The sequence below is a fragment of the Hylobates moloch genome, unplaced genomic scaffold (assembly GCF_009828535.3).
Source record: "Hylobates moloch isolate HMO894 unplaced genomic scaffold, HMol_V3 SCAFFOLD_1, whole genome shotgun sequence".
In the NCBI taxonomy this organism is placed as follows: domain Eukaryota; kingdom Metazoa; phylum Chordata; class Mammalia; order Primates; family Hylobatidae; genus Hylobates; species Hylobates moloch.
The window spans coordinates 102,498,966-102,524,385 of record NW_026652276.1 but is presented as its reverse complement, the minus strand read 5'-3'; the positions used below and the strand labels follow the sequence as shown (position 1 = coordinate 102,524,385).

The 25,420-nt window shown below is 50.8% G+C and overlaps 2 protein-coding genes across 2 annotated transcripts; both read left to right on the top strand.

Moving 5' to 3' along the window:
* The first annotated feature begins 1,844 nt into the window (after nt 1-1,844).
* On the top strand, nt 1,845-8,628 carry LOC131380636 (transmembrane protein PVRIG). The gene is made up of 5 exons (XM_032756429.2): nt 1,845-3,166; nt 3,252-3,602; nt 3,685-3,811; nt 3,898-3,958; nt 4,073-8,628. Exons 1-5 carry the CDS (start codon nt 3,049-3,051, stop codon nt 4,391-4,393), a joined length of 978 nt encoding a protein of 325 aa, XP_032612320.1. The 5' UTR covers nt 1,845-3,048; the 3' UTR covers nt 4,394-8,628.
* On the top strand, nt 6,835-20,363 carry LOC131383151 (uncharacterized). Its single transcript, XM_058437004.1, has 6 exons — nt 6,835-6,965; nt 7,845-7,958; nt 8,358-8,453; nt 8,627-8,851; nt 9,163-9,552; nt 18,898-20,363. The coding sequence occupies exons 1-6, from the start codon at nt 6,835-6,837 to the stop codon at nt 19,082-19,084; spliced, it is 1,143 nt and encodes a 380-aa protein (XP_058292987.1). The 3' UTR covers nt 19,085-20,363.
* The last annotated feature ends 5,057 nt before the right edge of the window (nt 20,364-25,420 follow it).

The following is a 25,420-nucleotide window of genomic DNA, read 5'->3' as shown; positions in this document are numbered from 1 at the left end:
ACTGCTTTTTAAATAGATCCAAATCTGCTGAAAATCTTCACTAGAAGACTTGTGAACAGGTCAGAGGATGATTTCCCGGCACAGACAACAGTGCTCTCATGAGGATAGGCATTGTCTGGGAGCACAAAACCTGAAGTGTGTGAGCTGCAGTGTGTGGTGATGGGCTGGGGGTTCGCATCTCTTCCTTCAGGATACTGATCATTTTCCAGGGGAATCATGACTTACCATGTTTTTATCTACCCTTGATCTTGGCCAAAAGGCCAAGAAGCGATACTGTATTTTTGTCTTAAAAGGTTAGAATTTTTCTTTATTTCTGCGGCACATCTGTGGATTTTTTTTGTGTGCACGCCCCCACCCTGACAGGCTCAGCTGTGAAGGGTTCGTGCCAGCGAGCCCCACTGCCAGCCGGCCGGGACAGCCCAGGGCTCTGGCTTCTCAGCAGCACCTCCCACTGGCCAGGCCCAGGCCAGGCTGGATGAGCTGAGGCCAGCTCAGGTAGCAGGCACGGAGGCCTCTGCCCAGCCTGATAAGTGATGCAGAGCAGTGCTTTTCAGGGGCTGGCACTGTAGGGTCCAGCCCTGCTGGGTCTGTGGGTGTTTCTCCTTGTGTGTGGAGACGAGAGATCGTAGAAATGAAGACACAAGACAAAGCGATAGAAGAAAAGACAGCTGGGCCTGGGGGACCACTACCACCTAGATGCGGAGACCAGTAGTGGCCCTGAATGCCTGACCGTGCTGCTATTTATTGTATACAAGGCAAAAGGGGCAGGGTAAGGAGTGTGAGTCATCTCCATTGATTGATAAGGTCACGTGAGTCACATGTCCACCGGACAAGGGGCCTTTCCCTTTTAGGTAGCCGAGGCAGAGAGAGAAAGGACCGTTTACGTTATTATATCTTCTATGCTCTTCTCAGAAAGATCAAGACTTTAATACTTTCACTAATTCTGCTACTGCCCTCTAGAAGGTGGAGCCAGGTGTACAGAGCGGAACATGAAAGTGAAACAGGAGCGTGACTGCTGAAGCACAGCATCACAGGGAGAGTTAGGCCTCCGGATGGCTGTGGGTGGGCCTGACTCATGTCAGGCCTTCCACAAGAGGTGGTGGAGCAGCGTCTTCTCTGACTCCCCTGGGGAAAGGAAGACTCCCTTTCCTGGTCTGCTAAGTAACGTGTGCCTTCCCAGGCACTGGCGCTACCGCTAGACCAAGGTCAGCTAAGTAACGGGTGCCTTCCCAGGCACTGGCATTACCACTAGACCAGGGAGCCCTCTATTGGCCCTGTCCGGGCATGACAGAGGGCTCACACTCTTCTGGTCACTTCTCACCATGTCCCTTCAGCTCCTATCTCTGTATGGCCTGGTTTTTCCTAGGTTGCAATTGTAGAACAAAGATTATTATAATATTGTAATAAAGAGTAATGCTATAAATTAATGATCAGTAATATTCATATATAATATCTATAATCTATTTCTAGTATAACTATTCTTATTCTATATATTTTCTTTATTATCCTGGAACAGCTTGTGTCCTCAGTCTCTTGCCTTGGCAGCTGGGTGGCTTGCCTCCCACATGGCACTGCTGGGCATTGTCTGTTAATATTGAATAATTGTTTTAAGATTATTTTTAATAACGCTTTACCTTTTTTAACTTGCAGTGTGGCCATGAGCTCTGCCAGAAGTGACTTGTTGGTGTTATCTCCTGAGTTATAAAGTGAAGGGATTTTTTTTTTTTTTTTTTTTTTTTTTTTTTTCCAGATTACTGAGTCTTCAGTTACTAGGTAAGTCGCCCCATCCTTATAACTCCAGGTGACACTGACTGGGGTTTATGGGATGAAAGAGGAGTGTGTGCTTGGATGATGGGGTGTGATATTGAAGGGGAGAAAGGTTTCTTCTCACACACTGACATCGTGAGGTCTTCCTTGAGCTCTTTAGAGCCTTCCCTCGGGATAGAATGAAATACTGAGATCCTAGAAAGGATTCACAAAACGTGTCATTCATCAGTGCAGATTCACCGATTCACCCCTAGATGTGTGTGGGATTTGGATGGCAGAGACAAACAGGCACTGAAGATTTTTGGTCAGGACAGGGCAGAGAAATAAGGAGAAGAGTTGAAAATTCACCAAAGGATAGATAAACCCGGGGCGTTTAGAGAAGACCTGTAGTGTGCAAAGGAGCCCAGAATCCTGGGGAAACTTGGAGGGAAATATACTTAATTTGGTTCAGTAAGTTAGGCCCAGTGAAAGGATTGGGCGGCATAGATAGAAGCCGAAAAATAAAGCATCTTGTATTGCTGGAGTAGCCTCTGTTTCTGAGGTCGCATCCGAACTTAGCGAGGCAGCTTAACCTGCTGAGAGACGTGGGTTCAACTCCTGGCTCCTACATTGCCAGGGCAGAGGACTGCCGTTTGCTGACACAATCTTGGTGCATTGGAGGTGAAAGGGAAGAGGCACTGGTGGCTGTGCTTTGGGCCCGAGCAGCCAGAAGCCAGTTGCCATCACCTATGACGAGGGAGACAGTGTCTGGGGCAGAGCCTAGTATGAGGTGCATTCAGGGTAGATCACGAGGTATGAGTGGGCAGTAGGGGAGCCAGGCTGGGGGTTGTGGGGGAGGTCTGGGTTGCAGGTGTAAGCGTGGGACCCACGTCAGATGGGTGGCGGGTCACGCACGCTGGGCTGGCTCTCAGGTCCTCCCTGCTGGCTACCCACTCCCAGGGGCTTTCTCCTCCCAGATTCCTTAGCTGGGTGAGGGGCGGGACAGAGTCCTTTCCTAGGGAAGCCCGGCACCCCTTGCTGTCCAGGGAAGGGGAGTCCTTATAGCCCCTGGCAGTTTCTCTGTCCCTCTCCTGGCCTCCCCAGGCCTAGCCAGGGCTGGGTTCTCACCCACCTGTGCCGCCCTGCCTTGTTACCCAGAAGCACAGCCTTGGGGACTAAGTGGGCCCTCACTGTCACTTTAAGAAGGGAATCAGCCATCTTGTGTTCACCACCTCTGGGGAAGGTGTGAGAGGAGAGAAGGAAGTGGCTGTTTGGCTGCTGACAACATGAAGACTTCCTGCGATGAGAGCAGAGGCACAGGTGCTGGCCCTGCAGCCCCCAGAACCCGGACTGGAGGGGGCCATGGGGCGCCGGACCCTGGCCCTGCCCTGGGTGCTGCTGACCCTGTGTGTCACTGCGGGTGAGTGCCGGCACCAGAGAGGGGCAGGGGCTGCAGGGAGGGTGATGTAGGACAACGGCACACTGACCCTGCTGCTGTTCCACAGGGACCCCGGAGGTGTGGGTGCAAGTTCAGATGGAGGCCGCTGAGCTCTCGTCCTTCACCATCCGTTGTGGGTTCCTGGGGTCTGGCTCCATCTCCCTGGTGACTGTGAGCTGGGGGGGTCCAGATGGTGCCGGGGGGATCACGCTGGCTGTGTTGCACCCAGAACATGGCATCCGGCAATGGGCCCCTGCTCGCCAGGCCCGCTGGGAAACCCAGAGCAGCGTCTCTCTCGCCCTGGAAGGCTCTGGGGGCAGCAGCCCCCGTGCCAACACCACCTTCTGCTGCAAGTTTGCGTCCTTCCCTGAGGGCTCCTGGGAGGCCTGTGGGAGCCTCCCGCCCAGCTCAGACCCAGGTGGGGCCGGGCCGAGGGGCCCAGGAGGGCAGGGAGGGGCTCGGGAACTGGCCACCCATCTGATTCTTATCTCCGTGCCCAGGGCTCTCTGCCCCGCCGACTCCTGCCCCCATTCTGCGGGCAGACCTGGCCGGGATCTTGGGGGTCTCAGGAGTCCTCCTCTTTGGCTGTGGCTACCTCCTTCATCTGCTGTGTCGACAGAAGCACTGGTGAGACCTGGTCCCTGTCCATGTCCCCCTGACACTGGGCTGGCCACATGCTCTGCAGAGCCCTGACCATCCTCGCTCTCTCCCAGCCCTGCCCCTAGGCTCCAGCCGTCCCACACCAGCCCCCAGGCACCGAGAGCACGAGCATGGGTGAGGAGGGGACCTGCTTTGGGGACGAGGTGGCAGGGGCAGGGGCAGGGGCAGGAGGGCCAGGGCTGGGCCCAAGCTGTGCAGACTCACTTGACCCTCCTTCCCCCCGCGCAGGCACCCAGCCAGGCCTCCCAGGCTGCTCTCCACGTCCCTTATGCCACTATCAACACCAGCTGCTGCCCAGCTACTTTGGACACAGCTCACCCCCACAGGGGGCCGTCCTGGTGGGCGTCACTCCCCACCCATGCCACACACCCACCCCAGGGCCCTGCCACCTGGGCCTCCACACCCATCCCTGCACGTGGCAGCTTTGTCTCTGTTGAGAATGGACTCTACGCTCAGGCAGGGGAGAGGCCTCCTCACACTTGTCCTGGCCTCACTCTTTTCCCTGACCCTCGGGGGCCCAGGGCCATGGAAGGACGCTTAGGAGTTTGATGAGAGAGACCATGAGGCCACTGGGCTTTCCCCCTCCCAGGCCTCCTGGGTGCCACCCCCTTACTTAATTCTTGGGCCTCCAATAAGTGTCCCACAGGTGCCTAGCCAGGCCCACCTGCTGCGGATGTGGTCTGTGTGCATGTGTGGGGGTGTGTGGGCACAGGTGTGAGTGTGTGAGTGACAGTTACCCCATTCCAGTCGTTTCCTGCTGCGACTAAGTCAGCAACACAGTTTCTCTGACGTGGGCCTTGGCTGTTCTTCTTTGGGGGTGAAGAGAGTGGGGAGGAAGTCTCTACCCCTGCGAGGCAGAAGCCAAGTGATAACCAGAGTGGGCTGGGGCCTCCTTGCAGGGCTGGGTTTGGCCCAGGGAGAGGGGAGTGTCCCAGTCTTAGAGATCTGTCCTGGCTTCTTGGGGTGGTGGAGGGTTGGGGGAGCTTCTTGAGGGACACCTGTGGCTGCCTAGATAGGATTGGGGGATCCCAGCGAGATGGTCCCTGCTCCAGTCCCACCATGTCCTAGGACAACAGCAAGGGTTCCTGGGGCTTCGGCCTGAGAGAAGTCCCTGTGGTTTGACCTGGCATCCCTCTGCCAGGCTCCCTGCTGTGGCCTGGGCTGGGGTCCTGATGCCCTTCTTCCACAGCTGGCGTCAGGCAGTGGGTGGGAGAGTAGGGGGACTCGCCTGAAATCTTCCGTCAGTCACTTCCCCCACCTCCTCTTGGGGCAGGCAGAGGCCTTCACAGACATGGGGGCCTCCCCACAAAATGTTGCATCCAGGGCCAACCCTTCTGCTTGTGGGCCTCACAGCCTGGGCCTGATGGGGCCTTTGCTGCAAGAGACAGTGTGAGTGAGAGGGTCTGGGCTTCGAGACTCCCCAGGAACGTGGCAGGCCCTAGGTGGCAAGGCAGTGTCGTTCTGGAGCCAGGCTGAGGCTGCTCCCCCAGCTGGGGTGAGTACTGGGGAGGAAGGGCACCTGCCCCCCAGCCCTTCCCTGGGTCTGCATGGGGGACATCCCAGGAAGTGCCAGCTGCCAATCAGGAACCACGCCCTACATCCGTCTCAGGGACGGCCTGCCCAGAGGCTGCATCCACCTGCACCACCCTCCGCAGCCCAGCTCACTTCCCCAGGCAGGCCCTGATGTGGCCTTGCCAGGACCCAGCCCCATCCAGCCCCCAGCTCTGCACTGGGAAGAGGGTGGTTGCAGGTGGTCAGGCCTGCCTTCCTCAGCTGGTGGTCATCCTCCTCCTCCCAGAAGCCCTCAGCACTGGCCTAGGCAGCTCAGCAGTTCTTCCAGGGCTGGGGGCTCAAGGAAGACAGGAAGGGATGCTGCAGAGGTCCCCAAGAAGGGTCAGGAAGGCAGCACTGGGAGGAAGATGACAGGGAGGGAAGGAAGAGAGGCAAGAGTACCCTGGACCCGGTGCAGGGGTGTGAACGGTGGGACTTGTAAGGTCTCAGGGGAAGCCTGAAGGGGGTCTCCAGAAAGCTGGGTTTCTCTAAGAAGCAGACAAAGGAGGAGCAGAAATTGACCAGCTGATTTAATAAGTTGATGTAAAAATTTTACAGTCAGCTACCCCTGGGAGGGGAGTCTCTCCCTAGTCAGTGAGGCACCAGATGCCAGAGCATTGGCAATGTACAAGGGGCTCAGCCCTGTGGCTCTTGTCTGTAATCTCAGCACGCTGGGAGGATGCCTTGAGCCTGGAAGATTGAGGCCAGCCTGGGTAACATAGTGACACCAAGTCTCTGCAAAAAAAAATTAGAGGGGAACTGTGGTGCGTGCCTGTAGTCCCACCTACAGGCAAAGCGAGCCCATGTCTCCCACTAAAAAAAGGCCAAGAATGCAGGAAATGTAGATAATATGGGCCCTGTGATGGATGGAGGCCAAATAGATCAATACAGAATTGAAGAAGACACAGAGCACTTGTATTTCCTTTCAGGCATAGCACGCTGACTAGGACTCCAGTACCATGAAGGGAGGCAGTGAGAGCAGACGTCTGTGCCTCATGCCTGATCTTGGGGGGAAAGCAGGAACAGGGTGGGTGCCAAGGAGGGGCAGGGGGCCGGGGCAGGGATAGATGTGGCCGGTGAGGAAAGGAGGATAGTTGTTGGGGGAAGGTGGGGACATACAAGCAGCGGTTCTCAAAATGTGCAGAGTCCTGGCCCCCTCCCTGCCCCTGCTCCTGAACACTGCATCCCGTGCCTCTCCCATGGCCACCTGCTGGGCTGGATTTAGGCTCTGCCCATGTTGGAATCATGCCCTCTTCCAGGGCCACTTCCTCCTAAAAGCCCCCTGTGTGAGAGAGCCTTAGCCCCAGGCCCTGTCACTGCTGTTGGGGGAGGGAGGATGAACCACCCGGGAGACCTCACACCCAGAGCAGAAATCCTGACACAGAAGAAATTTCCCATGGGGGTTCAGCTGGGTCTAGGGCCTGGAAAGTGACATAAACATGCACCTTGCATCTAAGGAGAATGCAGGTGGCGGTACTGGGCCTGAGGCCCCTGGGGAGTATGTACCCTCTGGAGCTACCCAGAGGCTGTTGGCTGAAAGTTCTATGTGGTGCCCTTCTCGGGCAGCCTGGTAAGCAGGTGACCTTCCAGCTGGGTCCCACGGCCCACGGGCAAGGCAGGAATGGAACCAACAGTCAGTCCTCAGTGGCTGGGCATTGTATCCCATGCCTGTAATCTCAGCACTTTGGGAGGCTGAGGTGGGCAGATCACTCGAGGCCAGGAGTTCGAGACCAGCCTAGCCAACATGGGGAAACCCCGTCTCTACTAAAAATACAAAAATTAGCTGGGCGTGGTGGCATGCACCTGTAATTCCCAGCTACTTGGAAGGCTGAGGCAGGAGAATTAGTTGAACCCAGGAGGCAGAGGTTAATGTGAGCCAAGATCGCACTACCACGCTCCAGCCTGGGCAACAGAGCAAGAATCCATCTCAAAAAAAAAAAAGTCCTCAGGCAGGGCGAGCCACCCTCTTGAGGCCCTGCCCAGACAGCCAGGGGGTCCCTTGTCCTCTCTTCAGCCCACCTTTGCAGGTGGGACCAGTTCAGTCCAAAGCCCCTGTGCCTCAGTTTCCCTGTGGGGTGAATGAGGTGTTTAGGGCCTGGCTCAGGCGGAGGGGTTTCCTGAGCACCGAGAGCCTGTTTCCTCAGGCCTGTGAAGGGAGGGAGGGCGGCCTGGCTGGCCCTGGGAAGCACAGAGGAGCCTACTGGGACCAGGGAAGAGACTGAACAGAGAAGGGAGGCCCATCCCTGCCTGCGTCTGTCTCAAGAAGGCTGTTGCCACTTCCCCTGGAGAGGGTGGGCAGAGCCTCCTATGGAGGGAGCCCTGTGGGCCACCAAAGCTCCCCGCTCCAGTGACCACCCCTGGGCAAAGGCCGGCAGATCCCCCTGTTAGAGACGGGCCCAGGACTGTGTGCGGGGTGCCCACTGTTGCTGTGAGCCTTCACATCCTTCAGTGTCCAAGGAACCTTCTGGTTCAGCCAGAGGCTCAGGTGTGTGGAGGGAGTGACCTTCTGGGGCTCCCCCACCCCTGAGTTCTTGCACTCAGAAATTGAGGCCCAGAGATCCAGGTAGAGGGGGCTCCAGTCCTGGACCTGCCACTGCAAGTCACGTGGCCTGGGACAGGGCTTCTCCGAGTTCTGTCCCCTCCTTTGTAAGGCGAGGAGGTCAGAGGGGACCCTGCAGATCCAGTCTCATGTCGGGGGGGTCAAGGGGTGGCCTCCAGAAGGACCAGTCTCTGTGTAGGGGACCGTCAGCCCCCTCACCCCTTGAGCAAGATTGTGGTCCCTGCACCAGGGGAGTGGGCCTGGGGCGGGAAGTGGCCAGCTGGGCTGTGGTAGTGTCTGGGGACTGCATGGGAGCCCCTGCCAGGGAGGGAGAGGGACAGAGGACAAGCTGGGGGCTCTGGTGCTTGGGCTGGGGGCTGAGTGTCTGTGATCTCCACCGGCTCCCTCTTTCTCCTCTCTGAGGACTGAATCGGGGGTGCAGCAGGGCAGAGATTCAGGCCCACCTTTCCTCTCCCTGAAAGAGCCTGCACTGGCCCTGGGCAGAGAGAAGGATGAGAAGTGAGGCTGAGTGAGGGGGGGGCTGCAGGGATCCAGGTGGGAGGGGCCCAGCCACCAAGGTCAGTCCCAGCCCCTCAGCAGGAGGACGGGGACTGCGGCCCTTGGGCGGGGCTGACTTGACACCACAAGGGAGGCCCTTTTGCAATAAGGGAAAAGAAGCCAGATGGATAAAGGAAGTGCTGGTCACCCTGGAAGCGCACGGGTTTGGGGAAGGCCCCCGGCCCCCACAGCCCTCTGCGGAGCCTGAGCCCGGCTCTCCCCACTCACCTCAACCCCCAGGCAGCCCCTCCACAGGGCCCCTCTCATGCCTGGACCACTGTGCTGGTCTCCCCATCCCCTGAAGGAGAGCAAGGCCATGGGTTGGCCTCTGCTGCTGCCGCCAGTATTTCTTTAGGCTGGTGAGTGCCCAGGACCACCCAGGTGTGGGCTCTGCCCAAACCACAGGAGGGGCCAACCTGAGACAAAAGGGGAGGGCCCAGGCTCCCACCCCCAGCAAACAAGGGCAGGTCCCACAGGGGCAGGTGCCCCCATCCTCTCCCCCTCCTCCCTCCCCCATGCCTGAAGAGTGGGAGACCCAGGCCAGAGGTCAGTCCAGCCACCTGTCACATGACTGCCTGTGGGTGAAGGTGCTGGAGGGTCTGGGGTCACCCTCTTTGTGTCTCGTGGTGGCTTCACAGTCTCTCCCCCACTCACTCCCTCCCTCCTCTAGGTGGCTCCACAGGATCTGGTCCAAACTACCCTTTCGGGGTCACTCAACCAAAACACCTTTCAGCCCCCAGGGGTGGCTCCGTGGAAATCCCCTTCTCCTTCTATTACCCCTGGGAGTTAGCCACAGCTCCCAACACGAAAATATCCTGGAGACGGGGCCACTTCCACGGGCAGTTCTTCTACAGCACAAGGCCGCCTTCCTTTCACAAGGATTACGTGAACCGGCTCTTTCTGAACTGGACAGAGGGTCAGAAGAGTGGCTTCCTCAGGATCTCGAACCTGTGGAGGAAGGACCAGTCTCTGTATTTCTGCTGAGTTGGACTGGACACACGGAGATCAGAAAGGCAGCAGTGGCAGTCCATCGAGGGGACCAAACTCTCCATCACCCAGGGTGAGTCTAGCTGCCCTGGCACTTGCTTTGCCCACTGCAGTGAGGCTTTTATCATCACTGGTGACGCCGTCCCCATCATCTCAGACCCCACTACTTCTGATGACCTCTAAGTTCTCTCTTTGGCCCCTAACACTTCCTCAGGCCTTTGCCACCTCTTCCCTTTTCTATTCCCCTTAATTGTCTCCACATCTGATCTGCTTTCCCTGACAATCCCCTCACTGTCCCCTCCAGATCCAGCCCTGCCCCCACTCCTCAGGCCTCAGCATCTGACAGACCCTCCAACTGTCCTCCTGCCGAGACCAGCTCAGTCAGGGAGACCCTAACCCAGCTGCACTAGAGGAATTAAAGACACACACACACAGAAATACAGAGGTATGAAGTGGGAAATCAGGGGTCTCACAGCCTTCAGAGCTGAGAGCCTCAAGCAGAGATTTACCCACGTATTTATTAACAGCAAACCAGTCATTAGCATTGTTTCTATAGATATTAAATTAACTAAAAGTACCCCTTATGGGAAACGAAGGGATGGGCCGAATTAATTGCAGCAGGAACACACTCTTAAGACACAAATCGCTCATGCTTTTGTTTGTGGCTTAAGAATGCCTTTAAGCAGTTTTCCGCCCCAGGTGGGCCAGGTGTTCCTTGCCCTCATTCCTGTAAACCCACAACCTTCCAGCTTGGGCGTTAGGGCCATTATGGACACGTCACAGTGCTGCAGAGATTTTGTTTATGGCCAGTCTTGGGGCCAGTTTATGGCCAGATTTTGGGGGGCTTGCTCCCAACATGTCTCCCTTCTTCGATTTGCAAAGAGATAAAAGCAAGCAAGGGCAGCTTTGTCATAGTGAGCTACTTCTCACAGGAGTCGGAGTCGGAATCTGCATCTGCAGACTATACAAAGACAACATAGATTAAAAGCACAGTCATCATTGAAATCACAGAGCTTCCAAGTGTTTTTGTCCATTTTAATGGGTTACTAGCTGCTAATTTGTCTGCAGCTCCTTCAAGCACTCCAGTTCCTGGCATTAAGCTCAGGTGTGCCTAGGATGCTTTAAATATTTGTTCTTTTAATTTTACTATATCCAAAAACAAGTTTGTAGAGTGTACTTCTAGATGCTTTTTTATTCTTTTCCAAATTTTGGTCTTATAAAGAGCATTTAATAGTTTCTACAAATACTTAGTTTAGCTCCTAGAGCGGGCCATATCATTGAGGTTGAGGTGCCATTATACCGCCATGGTTCCAGATAATAGGAACTTTTGCCATACTTATTATTTCTACCATCTGACCATTTTGTTCAGATCATCTGAACATAGTGTGACTGTGGCACGCAGACTGAGAGGTGCAATTTAAGCTAAACATCCCCTTAGGGGACCAATTAATAATGATTCCATAGGAATCGTTGTGCAGCACCTCTCCCAGCTACTTGGGAGGCTGAGGCAGGAGAATTGCTTGAACCCAGGAGGCGGAGGTTGCAGTGAGCCAAGATCGTGCCATTGCACTCCAGCCTGGGTGATAAAGCAAGACTTCATCTAAAAAAAAAAACCAAAACAGAGTTTCTATGGTGGGAGAAGCAAGCCAAAAAGACCCGAGGCTACTTCTCCTCCACTGAGTGCTCAGCCTCTAAATCAGGAGTGTCATTCAGAGGGAAGCATAGATTGTCCCATCCCCTAGCTATACAGCAATGGCACAGAGATTTTGCCCAGAAAGTGAGGCGGGCTGTAGCACAGAGAATTCCAGGTCTGTTCCCAAAAGAACTGACATCATCGGCAACTGAATGTGGAAAGGTTGAAGCCTAAGGGTGCTCCAAAAACAGTAGAGATTGTGGTGAAAGATAATTGGAAAGAGATTGGTAGATTCCTTAGAGATGCGGGCTGAAGTTTAGGCTGACTAGTTTTCTGGAAAGAGACAGGGAAGGAGACCACTGAGACGTGTCCTTCTGGGGTCAGAACAAATCTCAAACACTGACCTTGGGACCTATCTCTTTAAAAATGAGCCTAAAGTTGATTGGATTAGTCTGATTGGGACAATTTATGCCCCAGGGGAATGTTGAGAACAATAGAGCTCTATCAGGTGTAGGTTTTATTAAAAAGAGAGAGAGAGAGACAGAGAACAGTAGAGCAATCAACTAACAATTAGTAGAGCTTAACGACTGGGTGTGGTCAGGGAAAAAGATGGTCAAATAGAGACCTTCCCAAACCACTGTCATCTCAGGGTGACAGGGGCATATCCAAGGCTGCATCCCCTAAGAAGCAACATCAGAGGCCACATGCTTAGGAGGGGAAGAGCGTGGAATAGACCATGCTAAAATAATCCATCCAGGCCAGGTGTGGTTGTTCATGCCTGTAATCCCAGCACTTTGGGAGGCTGAGGCGGAGGATCTGCTTAGTTTACCTGGGCAACACGGAGACCCTGTCTCTATAGAAAAAAAAAAAAGGGAAGAAAAAAGGTTAGCCAGGTGTGGTGGTGCATGCCTGTGGTTCCAGCTACTTGGGAGGCTGACTTGGGAGGACCACTTGAGCCAGGGAGGTTGAGGCTGACGTGAGCTATGATTGCACCACTGCACTCAAGCCTGGGCAACAGAGTGAGACCCTGTCTCAAAAGGAAAAAAAATCCATCCAGTCATTAAACAAATAAGCAAATAACAAAAATAACCCTGGGAAGTGGATGATCAGTACTGTGTTGCTACACTATATTATCTAAAGTGTTTAGTTTCCAACAAAAATATATGAGACATGCAAAGAAACAGGTGAGTATGACTCATACACCAGGAAAAAAGCAGGTAACAGAAACTGCCTGTGAGAATGACCAGATGTTAGATTTAACAAAGACCTTAAAAAAGCCGTTAAAAATGTATTAAAAGAACTGTTAGATATGAGTTCTAAATTTCTCTTCAAAGAATCAATATGTCGGTGTGTTCAATTCTTTGCCTTCTACTTTTAAACTTAAATTCCTTGTAAAGCAACCTTTTTCGATTACCTGCTCCACCCTGACTCATTCCGATTATCTGCTCCACCCTGAATCATTCCAATTACCTGCTTATTCTCCACCCTGACTCATTCCGATTTCCTGCTCTGCCATAACATCTTTCCCGCCAAACCACTCACCCCGTCATTCTCTTTAAATTAGCCAATCGGAATTAGTTTAGTCTTTGCGGTCTAACCCTAGCCAATAGGGGAAGAACACAGCAGCAGGGGCCACGTGCGTCAAAGTTAAGAACCCCTTCCCCTCCCTTGTCCAAGTGTGTGCTTACCATTGCTCCATCTTTAAGGGCGCACCCTTCTATAGAAGTACATTGCCTTGCTGATAATTAAAAAGAAAATTTTATATTTGAGTGCTATTTCTTTTGCAGCACCGAAACTTTATTTATAACAAGAACTAAAGAAAACCATGATTAAAGAAGTAAGGGAAGACATGATGACAAAGTTACATCAAGTACAGAATATCAATGAGATAGAAATTATTTAAAAAGCCAGGCGTGGTGGCTCACACCTGTAATCCCAGCACTTTGGGAGGCCGAGGCGGGTGGATCATGAGGTCAGGAGATTGAGACCACGGTGAAATCCCGTCTCTACTAAAAATACAAAAAATTAGCTGGGCGCGGTGGCAGGCGCCTGTAGTCCCAGCTACTCTGGAGGCTGAGACAGGAGAATGGCGTGAACCCAGGAGGCGGAGCTTGCAGTGAGCCAAGATCGCGCCACTGCACTCCAGCCTGGGCGACAGCGCGAGACTCTGTCTCAAAAAAAAAAAAAGAAATTATTAAAAAAAAACCAAATGGAAATACTAGAATTGGAAATACAACAACTAAACTGAAAAACACACTAGAAGTACAGCAGTAGATTTAAACTGGCAGAAGAAACAATTAGTAAACTTGAAGATAGATTAATAAAGATTATACAATCTGAAGAAAAGAGTTTTTTTTTTTTTTTTTTTTTTTTTAGATGGAGTCTCGCTCTGTCTCCCAGGCTGGAGTGCAGTGACGAGATCTCGGCTCACTGCAAGGTCTGCCTCCCGGGTTCATGCCATGCTCCTGCCTCAGCCTCCCTAGTAGCTGGGACTACAGGCGTCTGCCACCACGCCCGGCTAGTTTTTTGTATTTTTAGTAGAGGAAGGGTTTCACCATGTTAGCCAGGATGGTCTCAATCTCTTGACTTCGTGATCCGCCTGCCTCGGCCTCCCAAAGTGCTGGGATTACAGGCGTGAGCCACCGGGCCCGGCCTAGAACGGAGATTTTTTAAAAGTGTGAAGAGAAATGAACAGAGCCTCGGAGAAACGTGGGACATCACTGAACACAATGGGAGTACCAGAAAGAAAGGAGAGGGGGGAAGGAGCAAAACAAAATATTTAAAGAAAGAATGGCTGAAAACCTCCAAAATCTATTGAAAAACATTAATTTACATCTTTAGGAAGCTCAACAAACTCCAAATAGGATAAAGAGATCCTAAGGCCAGGCTCAGTGGCTCATGCCTGTAATCCCAGCACTTTGGGAGGCCAAGGTGGGTGGATAGCCCAAGGTCAGGAGTTCAAAACCATCCTGGCCAACACGGTGAAACCCTGTCTCTACTAAAAATACAAGAATTAGCCAAGTGTAGTGGCAGGCACCTGTAATCCCAGCTACTTGGGAAGCTGAGGCAGGAGAAATGCTTGAACCTAAGAGGCAGAGGTTGCAGTGAGCCGAGATGGAGCCATTGCACTCCAGCCTGGGCAACAAGAGTGAAACTCCATCTCAAAAAAAAAAAAGAGAGATCCACAAATAGGCATGTTGTAGTGAAAATATTGAAAGCCAAAGCCAAAGAGAAAATCTTGAAAACAGGAAGAGGAAAACAACTCATCGCTTACAAGGGAACCTCAGGAATGACAGCTTAGGCCAGGTATGGTGGCTCATGCCTATAATCTCAGCACTTTGGGAGGCTGAGGTGGGAGGATCACTTGATGCCCGGAGTTCAAAACCAGCTTGGTCAACGTAACAAGATTTTATATCTACAAAAGAATAATAAAAAAATTAGCTGGGCATGGTAGCACATGCCTATAGTTCTAGCTACTCAAGAGGCTGAGGCAGAGGATTGCTTGAACCCAGAAGTTTAAGGCTGCAGTGAGCCATGATTATGCCACTGTACTCAGGCCTGGGTGACAGAGTGAGACTGTCACAAACAAACGAAAAGAATGAAGGCCAAAAGGCACTGAAATAGATATAAAATATTCAAAATGCTCTAAGGGAAAAAAAAAATCTGTCAACCAAGAATCCTATATCTAGCAAAGCTATTGTTTGAAAATGAAAGCAAAATAAAAACATTCCCAAATAAACAAAAAACTGGGGTAATTAGTTGTTAGCAGGCCTTCCTTATAAGAAATGCTAAAGAAAGCTCTTCAGGCTGAAAGCAAGTGACCCCAGACAGTAAATCAGATAAAAAACCAAAAAATATCAATAAAGACAATTACATAATTATAAAAGACAGTATAAAGTCATATTTGGCCGGGTGCAGTGGCTCAGGCCTGTAATCCTAGCATTTTGGGAGGCCAAGGCAGGCAGATCACCTGAGGTCAGGAGTTCGAGATCGGTCTGGCCAACATGGTGAAACCCCGTGTCTACTCAAAATACAAAAAAATTAGCCAGGTGTGGTAACATGTGCCTGTAATCTCAGCTATTTGGGAGGCTGAGGCAGGAGATTCACTTGAACCTGGGAGGCAGAGGTTGCAGTGAGCCAAGGCCATGCCGTTGCACTCCAGCCTGGGCAACAAAACAAAAGTCCGTCTCAAAAAAAATAAAATAAATAAAAATAAAGTCATATTCCTCCTTCTCTTAACTGTTTTACAAAGCAAAAGTATACATCTTATAGTATGTATTGTTGGGCCTATAACATATGGAAATGTATATGCCAATAACAGCACAAAGGAGATGATGGGAGGAAAGCTGTATTGAGTGAAGGAAATGACTCAAGATAGTAACTTTATTATTATTATTATTATTATTTGAGACAGCGTCCCACTCTGTCACCCAGGCTGGAGTGCAGTGGTATTATCTTGGGTCACTGCAACCTCTGCCTCCTGCCTCAGCCTCATAAGTAGCTAGGACTACAGGCACCTGCCACCACGCCCGGCTAATTTTCATATTTTTAGTAGAGATGGGGTTTCGCCATGTTTGCCAGGCTGATCTCCCAATTCCTGGCCTCCAGTGATCTGCTCACCTCGGCCTCCCAAAATGCTGAGATTACAGGTGTGAGCCACCATGCCTGGCCTTAATGTGATTTTTACCTTTGCTGTTCAGTAATAATTTAGTTAAATAAATAATTCTAAGCTCATTCTTATTTTCTGTTAGCATTTTAAAGATAATTCTTCAAGATAGTCTTTTTTTTTTAAATTTTTTTTTTTTTTTGAGACGAGTCTCGCCCTGTCTCCCAGGCTGGAGTCCAGTGGCACAATCTTGGCTCACTGCAACCTCTGCCTCCTGGGTTCAAGCAATTCTCTGCCTCAGCCTCCCGAGTAGCTGGGATTACAGTGCCTGCTACCATGCCTGCCTAATTTTTTGTATTTTTAGTAGAGACAGGGTTTCACCATCTTGGCCAGGTTGGTCTCAAAATCCTGACCTCAGTTGATCCACCTGCCTCAGCCTCCGAAAGAGCTGGGATTACAGGCATGAGCCACTGTGCCTGGCCAAGTTTTTTTAAAGTTTTAGAGAAGGAATGAAAGGAAGTACACTTGGAAGTACAAGTCACCACCAAGTGGGTGACTTGAGAGATTCAAGTGCCCCATCCAACCCTTGCCTTGGGTTTTCTCTTTTGAGACAGGGTCTTGCTATGTTGTCCAGGCTAGACTACTGTGGCCATTTACAGGTGCAGCCGCTGTGCACTCCATCCTCAAACTCCTGGGTCCAAGGAATCTTTCTGCCTCAGCCTCCCATATAGCTGGGACTATAGGTGCATGTCACTGGCTATTCATTTATTTGTAATTGACAAATAAAATTGTCTATATTTATAGCGTACAACATGATTTGAAATATACATACATTGTGGAATATCTAAATGACAATAACAAATGCTTTGCCTCGCATATCAGTTTCTTGTGGTAATACTTAAGACGTACGCTCTTAGCAATTTTCAAGTATACAATACATTGTTATTAACTAAAGTCACAGCTGAGTGTTGTGGCTCATGTCTGTAATCCTGGCACTTTGGAAGGCTGAGTGGGGAGGACTGCTTGAGCCCGGAGTTCGAGACCAGCCTGGGCAACATAGCGAGACTCCCATCTCTACAAAAAGTAAAAAAAAAAAAAATCAGATGTGGTAGAGTGTGACTGTAGTCCCAGCTACTTGGGAGGCTGAGGCAGGAGGATTGCTTGAGCCTGGGAGGTGGAGGCTGCCATGAGCTATGATTATGCCACTGCACTCCAGCCTGGGCAGTAGAGTGAGACTCTCTCAAAATAAAATAAAATAGTCATTATGTTGAACAATAGATTTCTTGAACTTACGCCTTCTGTCTACTTGAAATTTTGTATCCTTTGACCAACATCTCCCCAATCCTTTCCCACAGCCTGTGGTAACCACTATTCTACTCTCTGTTTCTATGAGTTCTGCTTTTTAAAATTTCACATATAAGGGAGATCATGTGGTATTTATCTTTCTGTGCTTCTTTATTTCACTTAATATAATATCCTTGGGGTTTACCCAGGTAGTCACAAATGATAGGATTTCCTTTTATTTTATTTTTATTTATTTATTTTTTTGAGACGGAGTCTTAACTCTTGTCGCCCAGGCTGGAGTGCAATGGCCCAATCTTGTTTCACTGCAACTTCTGCCTCCTGGGTTCAAGCGATTCTCCTGCCTCAGCTTTCTGAGTAGCTGGGATTACAGGCGTGCACCACTATGCCCAGCTAATTTTTGTATTTTTAGTAGAGACAGGGTTTCACCATGTTGGCCAGACTGGTCTCAAACTCCTGACCTCAGGTGATCCACCCGCCTCGGCCTCCCAAAGTGCTGGGATTACAGGCTTGAGCCACTGCACCCTGCCGGATTTCCTTATTTTTAAAGGCTGAATAGTATTCCATATTTTATTTATAAGACAGTCTTCTGACTCCTTCTTTTTTTTTTTTTTTTGAGGCAGAGTTTCACTCTTGTTGCCCAGGCTGGAGTGCAATGGCGCGATCTCAGCTCACCACAACCTCTGCCTCCTGGGTTCAAGCAATTCTCCTGCCTCAGCCTCCTGAGTAGCTGGGATTACAGGCACGCGCCACCACACCTAGCTAATTTTGCATTTTTAGTAGAGATGGGGTTTCTCCATGTTGTTCAGGCTGGTCTCGAACTCCTGACCTCATGTGATCTGCCCACCTCGGCCTCCAAAGTGCTGGGATTACAGGCATGAGCCATCGCACCTGGCCAACAGTCTTTTGACTTCTAATGTTGCTATTGATGAATCTACTGGCAGAATAATTGTCATTTCTTTGAAGGCAATCTTTCTTTTCTTTCTTTTTCTTTTTAAAAATACAGACAGGGACTTCCTATGTTGGCCAGGTTGGTCTCAAATGCCTGACCTCAAGTGATCCTACCTCAGCCTCCCAAAATGCTGAAATTACAGGCATGAGCCACTGTACCTCACCAGTCTTTTCTTTTTCTTTTCCTTCTTTCTTTCTTTCTTTTTTTTTTTTTTTTTTTTTGAGACGGAGTCTCGCTCTGTCACCCAGGCTGGAGTGCAGTGGCACAATCTCGGCTCACTGCAAGGTCCACCTCCCGGGTTCACGCCATTCTCCTGCCTCAGCCTCCGAGTAGCTGGGACTACAGGCGCCCGCCACCACGCCCGGCTAATTTTCTTTGTATTTTTAGTAGAGACGGGGTTTCACCGTGGTCTCAATCTCCTGACCTCGTGATCCGCCCGCCTTGGCCTCCCAAAGTGCTGGGATTACAAGCGTGAGCCACCGCGCCTGGCCTCTTTCTTTCTTTTTGAGACGGAGTCTTGCTCTGTCTCTAGGTTGGAGTGCAGTGACACAATCTTGGTTCACTGCAACCTCCACCTCCTGGGTTCAAGCGATTCTCCTGCCTCAGCCTCCTGAGTAGCTGGGATTACAGGCACGCACCACCATGCCTGGCTAATTTTGTATTTTTAGTAGAGACGGGGTTTCTCCATGTTGATCAGGCTGGTCTTGAACTCCTGACCTCTGGTGATCCACCAGCCTCCGCCTCTCAAAGTGCTGTCATTACAGGTGTGAGCCATCGTGCCCGGCCTGTCTTTTCTTTCTGATTGCCTTTTAGATCTTTATGATGTTTGGCAGCTTCATAGTGATGTGTCTAGGTGTGGATTTATTTATATTTATCTCACTTGGAACCAGTACTTTTTGAAACTGAGGACTGATATTTTTCACAGAAGCTGGGACTTGGTAGACATCATCTCTTTGGATATGTCCTGTCCATCATTTGCCTCTTCTCTCTTCTATGGAACTCCTTGTAGATGTATGTTGGACCTTCTCATTCTATTCATGTCTTTTGTTCTCTCTGTATCAGCAAGCTTTTGCTGTGTAACAAATCATCCAACATTTACAAGCTTAAAATAACAATTGTTTATTTAGCTCATGATTCTGTGGATCATTGATTTGGGGTAGACTCAGCTGGGCGGTTCTTCTGTTCTTGGCTGGTTGGCTGGGGTCACTCACGCATACACAGGCAATTTCCAGGTCAGCTGGGAGCTGGCTGGTCTAGGATGGCTTCAGCTGGAATTTTCTTTGCTTCACATAGTCTCTCATCCTTCGGCGGGCTTGTCTCAACGTACTCACTAAGGGTTTCAAGAGAGTGAGCAGTGTTGTGCAAAGCCTCTTGCAGCCAAAGCTCAGAAACCAACATCGCTTCTGTTTTCGTTTTTTTTTTTTTTTTTTCCTTTTTTTGAGACAGGGTCTCACTCTGTCACCCAGGCTGGAGTATAGTGAATTGAACGCAGCTCACTGCAGCCTCAACCTCCTGGGTTCAAGAGGTCCTCCTGCCTCAGCATCCCCTGCTCCTGGGACCACAGGCATGTGTTGCCACATCTAGCTAATCTTTTTATTTTAATTAATTATTTTTTTAGACAAGGTCTTGCTCTATTGCTCAGGCTGGAGTGCATTGGTGTGATCATGGCTCATTGCAGCATCGAACCCCCGGGCTCAGGTGATTCTCTCACCTCAGCCTCTTGAGTAGCTGGGACTACAGGCACATGCCAGCATGCCCAGCTAATTTTTGTATTTTTTGTAAAGAGGGTTTTGCCATGTTACCCAGACTGGTCTCAAACTCCTGGCCTCAAGTGATCCTCCTGCCTCAGCCTCCCAAAGTGCTGGGATTACAGATATGAGTCATCATGCGCAGCTTTACTTCTGTCACTTTTATTGGTCAAACAAGTTGCAAAGTGGTGGAGGAGAAGACTCTATTTCTAGATGTTAGAAGCATTAAAATCACATGGTGGAAAACAATTTTATAAAATAAGAAAGTGACATTTATTACACCTTTGTGTTGGTGGCCTATATGTGACAGTGGTTTAGATCATAAACTCTGGGATCAGGCTGGGCAGGGGGGCTCACGACTATAATCCCAGCACTTTGGGAGGCCAAGGTGGGTGGATCACCTGAGATTGGGAGTTTGATACCAACCTGGCCAACATAGCGAAACACCATGTCTACTAAATATATAAAAATTAGCCAGGTGTGGTGGTGGGCACCTATAATCCCAGCTACTGAGGAGGCTGAGGCAGGAGAATTGCTTGAACCTGAGAGTTGGAGGTTGCAGTGAGCCAAGATTGTACCACTGTACTCCAGCCTGAGTGACAGAGCAAGACTCTGTCTCAAATAAATAAATAAAACAAACAAACTCTGGGATCAAAGTGGAATTTTGGCCATTTTTTGCATGCAATCTACCATACTCTGTGTCATGGGTACTTTTAAACTCTGTACTTCTTTGTGGAGAAATCATCTCATATCTGTCTTCTAGTTCACTAAATCTCTCTTCAGTTATGGTCAATGTGGTGTTTAACCATGCACTTGAATGTTTAATTTCAATTACTATATTATTCTTTTTTTTTTTTTTTTTTTGAGATGGAGTCTCGCTTTGTCGCCCAGGCTGGAGTGCAGTGGCGCAATCTCGGCTCACTGCAAGCTCCGCCTCCCGGGTTCACGTCATTCTCCTGCCTCAGCCTCAGAGTAGCTGGGACTACAGGCGCCCGCCACCACGCCCAGCTAATTTTTTTTTTGTATTTTTAGTAGAGACGGGGTTTCACCGTGGTCTCGATCTCCTGACCTCGTGATCCGCCCACCTCGGCCTCCCAAAGTGCTGGGATTACAAGCGTGAGCCACCGCGCCCGGCCCAATTACTATATTATTCATTTCTAGAAGTTCCATTTGATTTTTCTCAAATCTATTCTTTTTTCTTTTCTTTTTTTTCCCCTTGGGATGGGGTCTCAGTCTGTTGCCCAGGCTGGAGTGCAGTGGTGCGATCTCAGCTCACTGCAACCTCTGCCTCCAGGTTCAAGCGATTCTCCTGCCTCAGCCACCCAAGTAGCTGAGACTACAGGCATGCGCCATCATGCCCAGCTAATTTCTGTATTTTTTGTAGAGACAGGGTTTCACCATGTTGCCCAGGTTGATGTTGAACTCCTGAACTCAAGCAATCCTCCTTCCTTGGCCTCCCAAAGTGCTAGGATTACAGGTGTGAGCCACCGCGCTCGGCCAGATCCATTCTTCTTTCCTAGTGTTAGTTCTCGCTCTTGTGTTTTTGACTTCTTTGATCAGTTCATCGTCTCTATGAGATTGTTCTTGGGTCTTTATTCTGCTGTTAGTGTACCTCCTGAGTTTTCGTCATGCCTGCTTCCTTCTGTCCACATCAACAGGGCTTTATCAGTGGGAGCCCCACACAGATACCATTAGTCTAGGATCAATATTTATGTCGATCTCTGAGTTTTAGGATGAAAAGGGTGGAGTTCATTTGAATCTGAAATGTGTGAGCACTGGCCCATGGTAACAAATCCTCAGGAGAGATTTCTTTGTTTTTTAATATGGGAGAGTTTTTGTTTTTTTTTTTTGAGACGGTGTCTCACCCTGTCACCCAGGCTGGAGTGCAGTGGCGCAATCTCGGCTCACTGCAGCCTCCGCCTCCAAGGTTCAAACGATTCTCCTGTCTCAGCCTCTTTAGCTGTGATTACAGGCTCCTACCACCATGCCTGGCGTAGAGATGGGGTTTCACCATGTTGGCCAGGCTGGTCTCGAACTCCTGACCTCAAGTGATCCACCTGCCTCGGTTCCAGAGTGCTGGGATTACAGGCATGAGCCACCGCGCCCAGCCTTTTATGGGAGAGATTTTTTTAAAAACAAATTCCACCAGCTCAGGTTGAGACAGGCAAATTTCTTTCTTATATCTCTGTGCCTAAAAATCTTCTTTCTCAAGCATTTGTTTCACTGAGGGGATAGCTTGGACAGCCTCATTTTAGTTGGTGTCACTGTTTCAATCCCTACTTTAGTTTTTTTTGAGACAGAGTCTTGCTCTGTTGCCCAGGTTGTAGTACAGTGGTGTGATCTCAGCTCACTGCAACCTCTGCCTCCCATATTCAAGTGATTCTCCTGCCTCAGCCTCCCAAGTAGCTGGGACTACAGGTGTGCACCACCACGCCTAGCTAATTTTTTTTTTTTTTTTTGAGACGGAGTCTTGCTCTGTCGCCCAGGCTGGAGTGCAGTGGCGTGATCTCGGCTCACTGCAAGCTCTGCCTCCTGGGTTCACGCCATTCTCCTGCCTCAGCCTCTCCGAGTAGCTGGGACTACAGGCGCCCGCCACCACGCCCGGCTAATTTTTTTGTATTTTTAGTAGAGACGGGGTTTCACCGTGGTCTCGATCTCCTGACCTCGTGATCCGCCCGCCTCGGCCTCCCAAAGTGCTGGGATTACAAGTGTGAGCCACCGCGCCCGGCCCGCCTAGCTAATTTTTGTATTTTTAGTAGAGACAGTGTTTCACCATGTTGGCCAGGCTGGTCTCGAACTGCTGACCTCAAATGATCTGCTCGCCTTGGCCTCTCAAAGTGTTGGGATTATGAGCGTGAGCCACTGTGCCTGGCCTCCTAATTTTTTTTGAGATGGAGGTCTCATTCTATTGCCCAGGCTGGAGTGCAGTGGTACGATCATGGCTCACTGGAGCCTAGAACTCCTGGGCTCAGACAATCCTCCCACCTCAGCCTCCAGGGGAGCTGGGATTATAGGCCTGAGCCTCTGCTCCTAGCTCCATTCTTTTAAATTAAGAAATAAGTGGCACTTGCTTGTTACCTCAGCACTTTGGAAAGCCAAAGCAGGAGGAATGTTTGAAATTAGAAGTTTGAGACCAGCCTGGGTAACAGAGCAAGACCCTGACTCTGGAATTAAAAAAAAAAAACAAAAAACAGAATGTGGTTGGTGTTTTGTAACTAAGATGTTTAGAGCAGGATGGTTTTCAGGTTATCTAACTTACTACTATATTGCTTACACCAGAAGTCCAAATATACACACAAATTAAATATGTTTTTGAGATGGAGTCTCACTTTGTCACCCAGGATGGAGTGCAGTGGCACAATCATAGCTCACTGCCTCCTCCAATTTCTGGGTTCAAGGGATCCTCTTGCCTCAGTCTCCCGAGTAGCTGGGACTACAGGCATGTGCCACCATGGCCAAGCCCAACTAATTTTTTTTTTAATTAAAGAAGTTTTTTTCTTTTTTTTTTTTTTTTTTTTTTTTTTGAGACGGAGTCTCACTCTGTCGCCCAGGCTGGAGTGCAGTGGCGCAATCTCGGCTCACTGCAAGCTCCGCCTCCCGGGTTCACGCCATTCTCCTGCCTCAGCCTCTCCGAGTAGCTGGGACTACAGGCGCCCGCCACCACGCCCGGCTAATTTTTTTTTGTATTTTTAGTAGAGACGGGGTTTCACCGTGGTCTCGATCTCCTGACCTCGTGATCCGCCCACCTCGGCCTCCCAAAGTGCTGGGATTACAAGCGTGAGCCACCGCGCCCGGCCTAGAAGTTTTTTTCTTTTTCTGAGATCGAGTCTCACTCTGTTACCCAGACTGCCATGCTGATCTCGGCTACTGCAACCTCCTCTTCCCAGGTTCAAGCGATTCTTCTGCCTCGGACTTCCGAGTAGTTGTGATTACAGGTGTGCACCACCACGCCAGGCTAATTTTTGCATTTTTAGTAGAGATGGAGTTTCGCCACGTTGGCCAGGCTGGTCTCAAAACTCCTGACCTCAGGTGATCTGCCCACCTCAGCCTCCCAAAGTGCTGGCATTACAGGTGTGAGCCACCGCACCCGGCAGAAGGTTACTTTTGTAGACGGGGTCTCACTATGTTGCCAGGCTGGTCTCAAACTCCTGAGCCTGAGCAGTGCCCCCACCTGGACCTCCCAAAGTGCTGGGATTACCAGCATGAGCCACTGTGCCTCGCCTTATATATATTTAAATAATTAGAATCGTACCTTTCCAGGACCCCCAATACGAACAGAAGCTCTGCAGAAAACAGTTTGAAAACCAGGCATCCAGTGGGGAGAACCTGGGCTTCCCATCACCTGCTTTTTCGTTCCTACCTTAGCACCTTCATGCTCCACAACTTGGGGACAAGTTAGTTGTCTTCTCTGAGCCTTCTTTTTCCCTTCTGTGGGGATAATCATACCTGACTTCCCTGGCCACAAGAGACTTGCCTGGGAATATGCGTGGAAAGCTCTGTGATGAGCCCTGCGATGTTTGAAGTGAGAACTCTCCAAACAGCCACCGTGGGTATAATCTGGAAAATTCCCTCAGGTGTAACGCCCCTCTGCCCAGCAAGTGAACAAAGGGCTGACTGGTGACAGTTTCCGGACCCTGTGGCAGGCTATTTAAGCCCAGAAGCAAGCATCAGCACAGAGTAGGGTCTAGGGCTGGGCACGGTGGCTTACGCGTGTAATCCCAGCAATTTGGGAGGCCAAGGCAGGAGGATTGCTTAAGGCCGGGAGTTCAAGACCAGTCTGGACAACATAGCGAGACCCCATCTCTAAAAAAAAAAAATCAAAACATTAGCTGGGCATGGTGGCACTGCCTGGAGTCCTAGTTACTCGGGAGGCTGAGGCAGGAGGATCATCTGAGCCCAGGAGGTAGAGGCTGCAGTGAGCTATGATTGCACCACTGCACTCCAGCGTGGGTGACAGACCAAGACCCTGTCTCAGAGAAAAAAATAAAAATAAAAAAGAGTAGGGTCTTTCCTAGCAGGACTGATGTCCTGTCTCCTTTCCTACTCGCTCTGGGAGGACAGCCCTAGCTGGCCACACCTGGTGACACCATTCTCTGACCAGCTCCAGGGAGGGACCCCTGGAGGAGGCGCCCACCGCTCCCTGCTGACCCTGATTTCCAAACAGCCCGTTCATTCATCCCGGGATTGGGGGTGAGGGGGTGGTCGGAGGAGGACCCCCATCCTGTCCTGCACCCCCAGTCCCCGAGGGCACAGGATGGAGGACCCTCAGCGGCGGCGGCGACCCCGAGGAGGCCCGGGCACAGGAAGAAAGAAAGACATTTCTGTCTCCCTCCCTCTCCGCCTCGGGATTTGCCCTTCCCTTCCCAGGGACAATCCCGACCTTCACCGTCAAGGCCTTTTGCAAACACACACGCACGCACATGTATTTTTGGAAGAAGGGGAAAAATTCCAAGAGAACCTCTGCTGGGTTAAAAATGAAGTGAAGATTATGTTAAGAGTGAAAGGCGAGCGGGGTGGCTGGGGCGCAGACAGAGGCCCCTTTCATGCGCCCGGCCGCGCGCCGCGGGCCGCTGCCAACACAAATGCGGGCGGAACCGAATCCGCGGAGCGCCGCCGGCCGCGCTGCCAGGCCCCATCCAGCCCGCCCCGGCTGGCGCCGCTCCGCGTTTCCGCTCTGCTGACGCGCAGGAATCGCGGGGC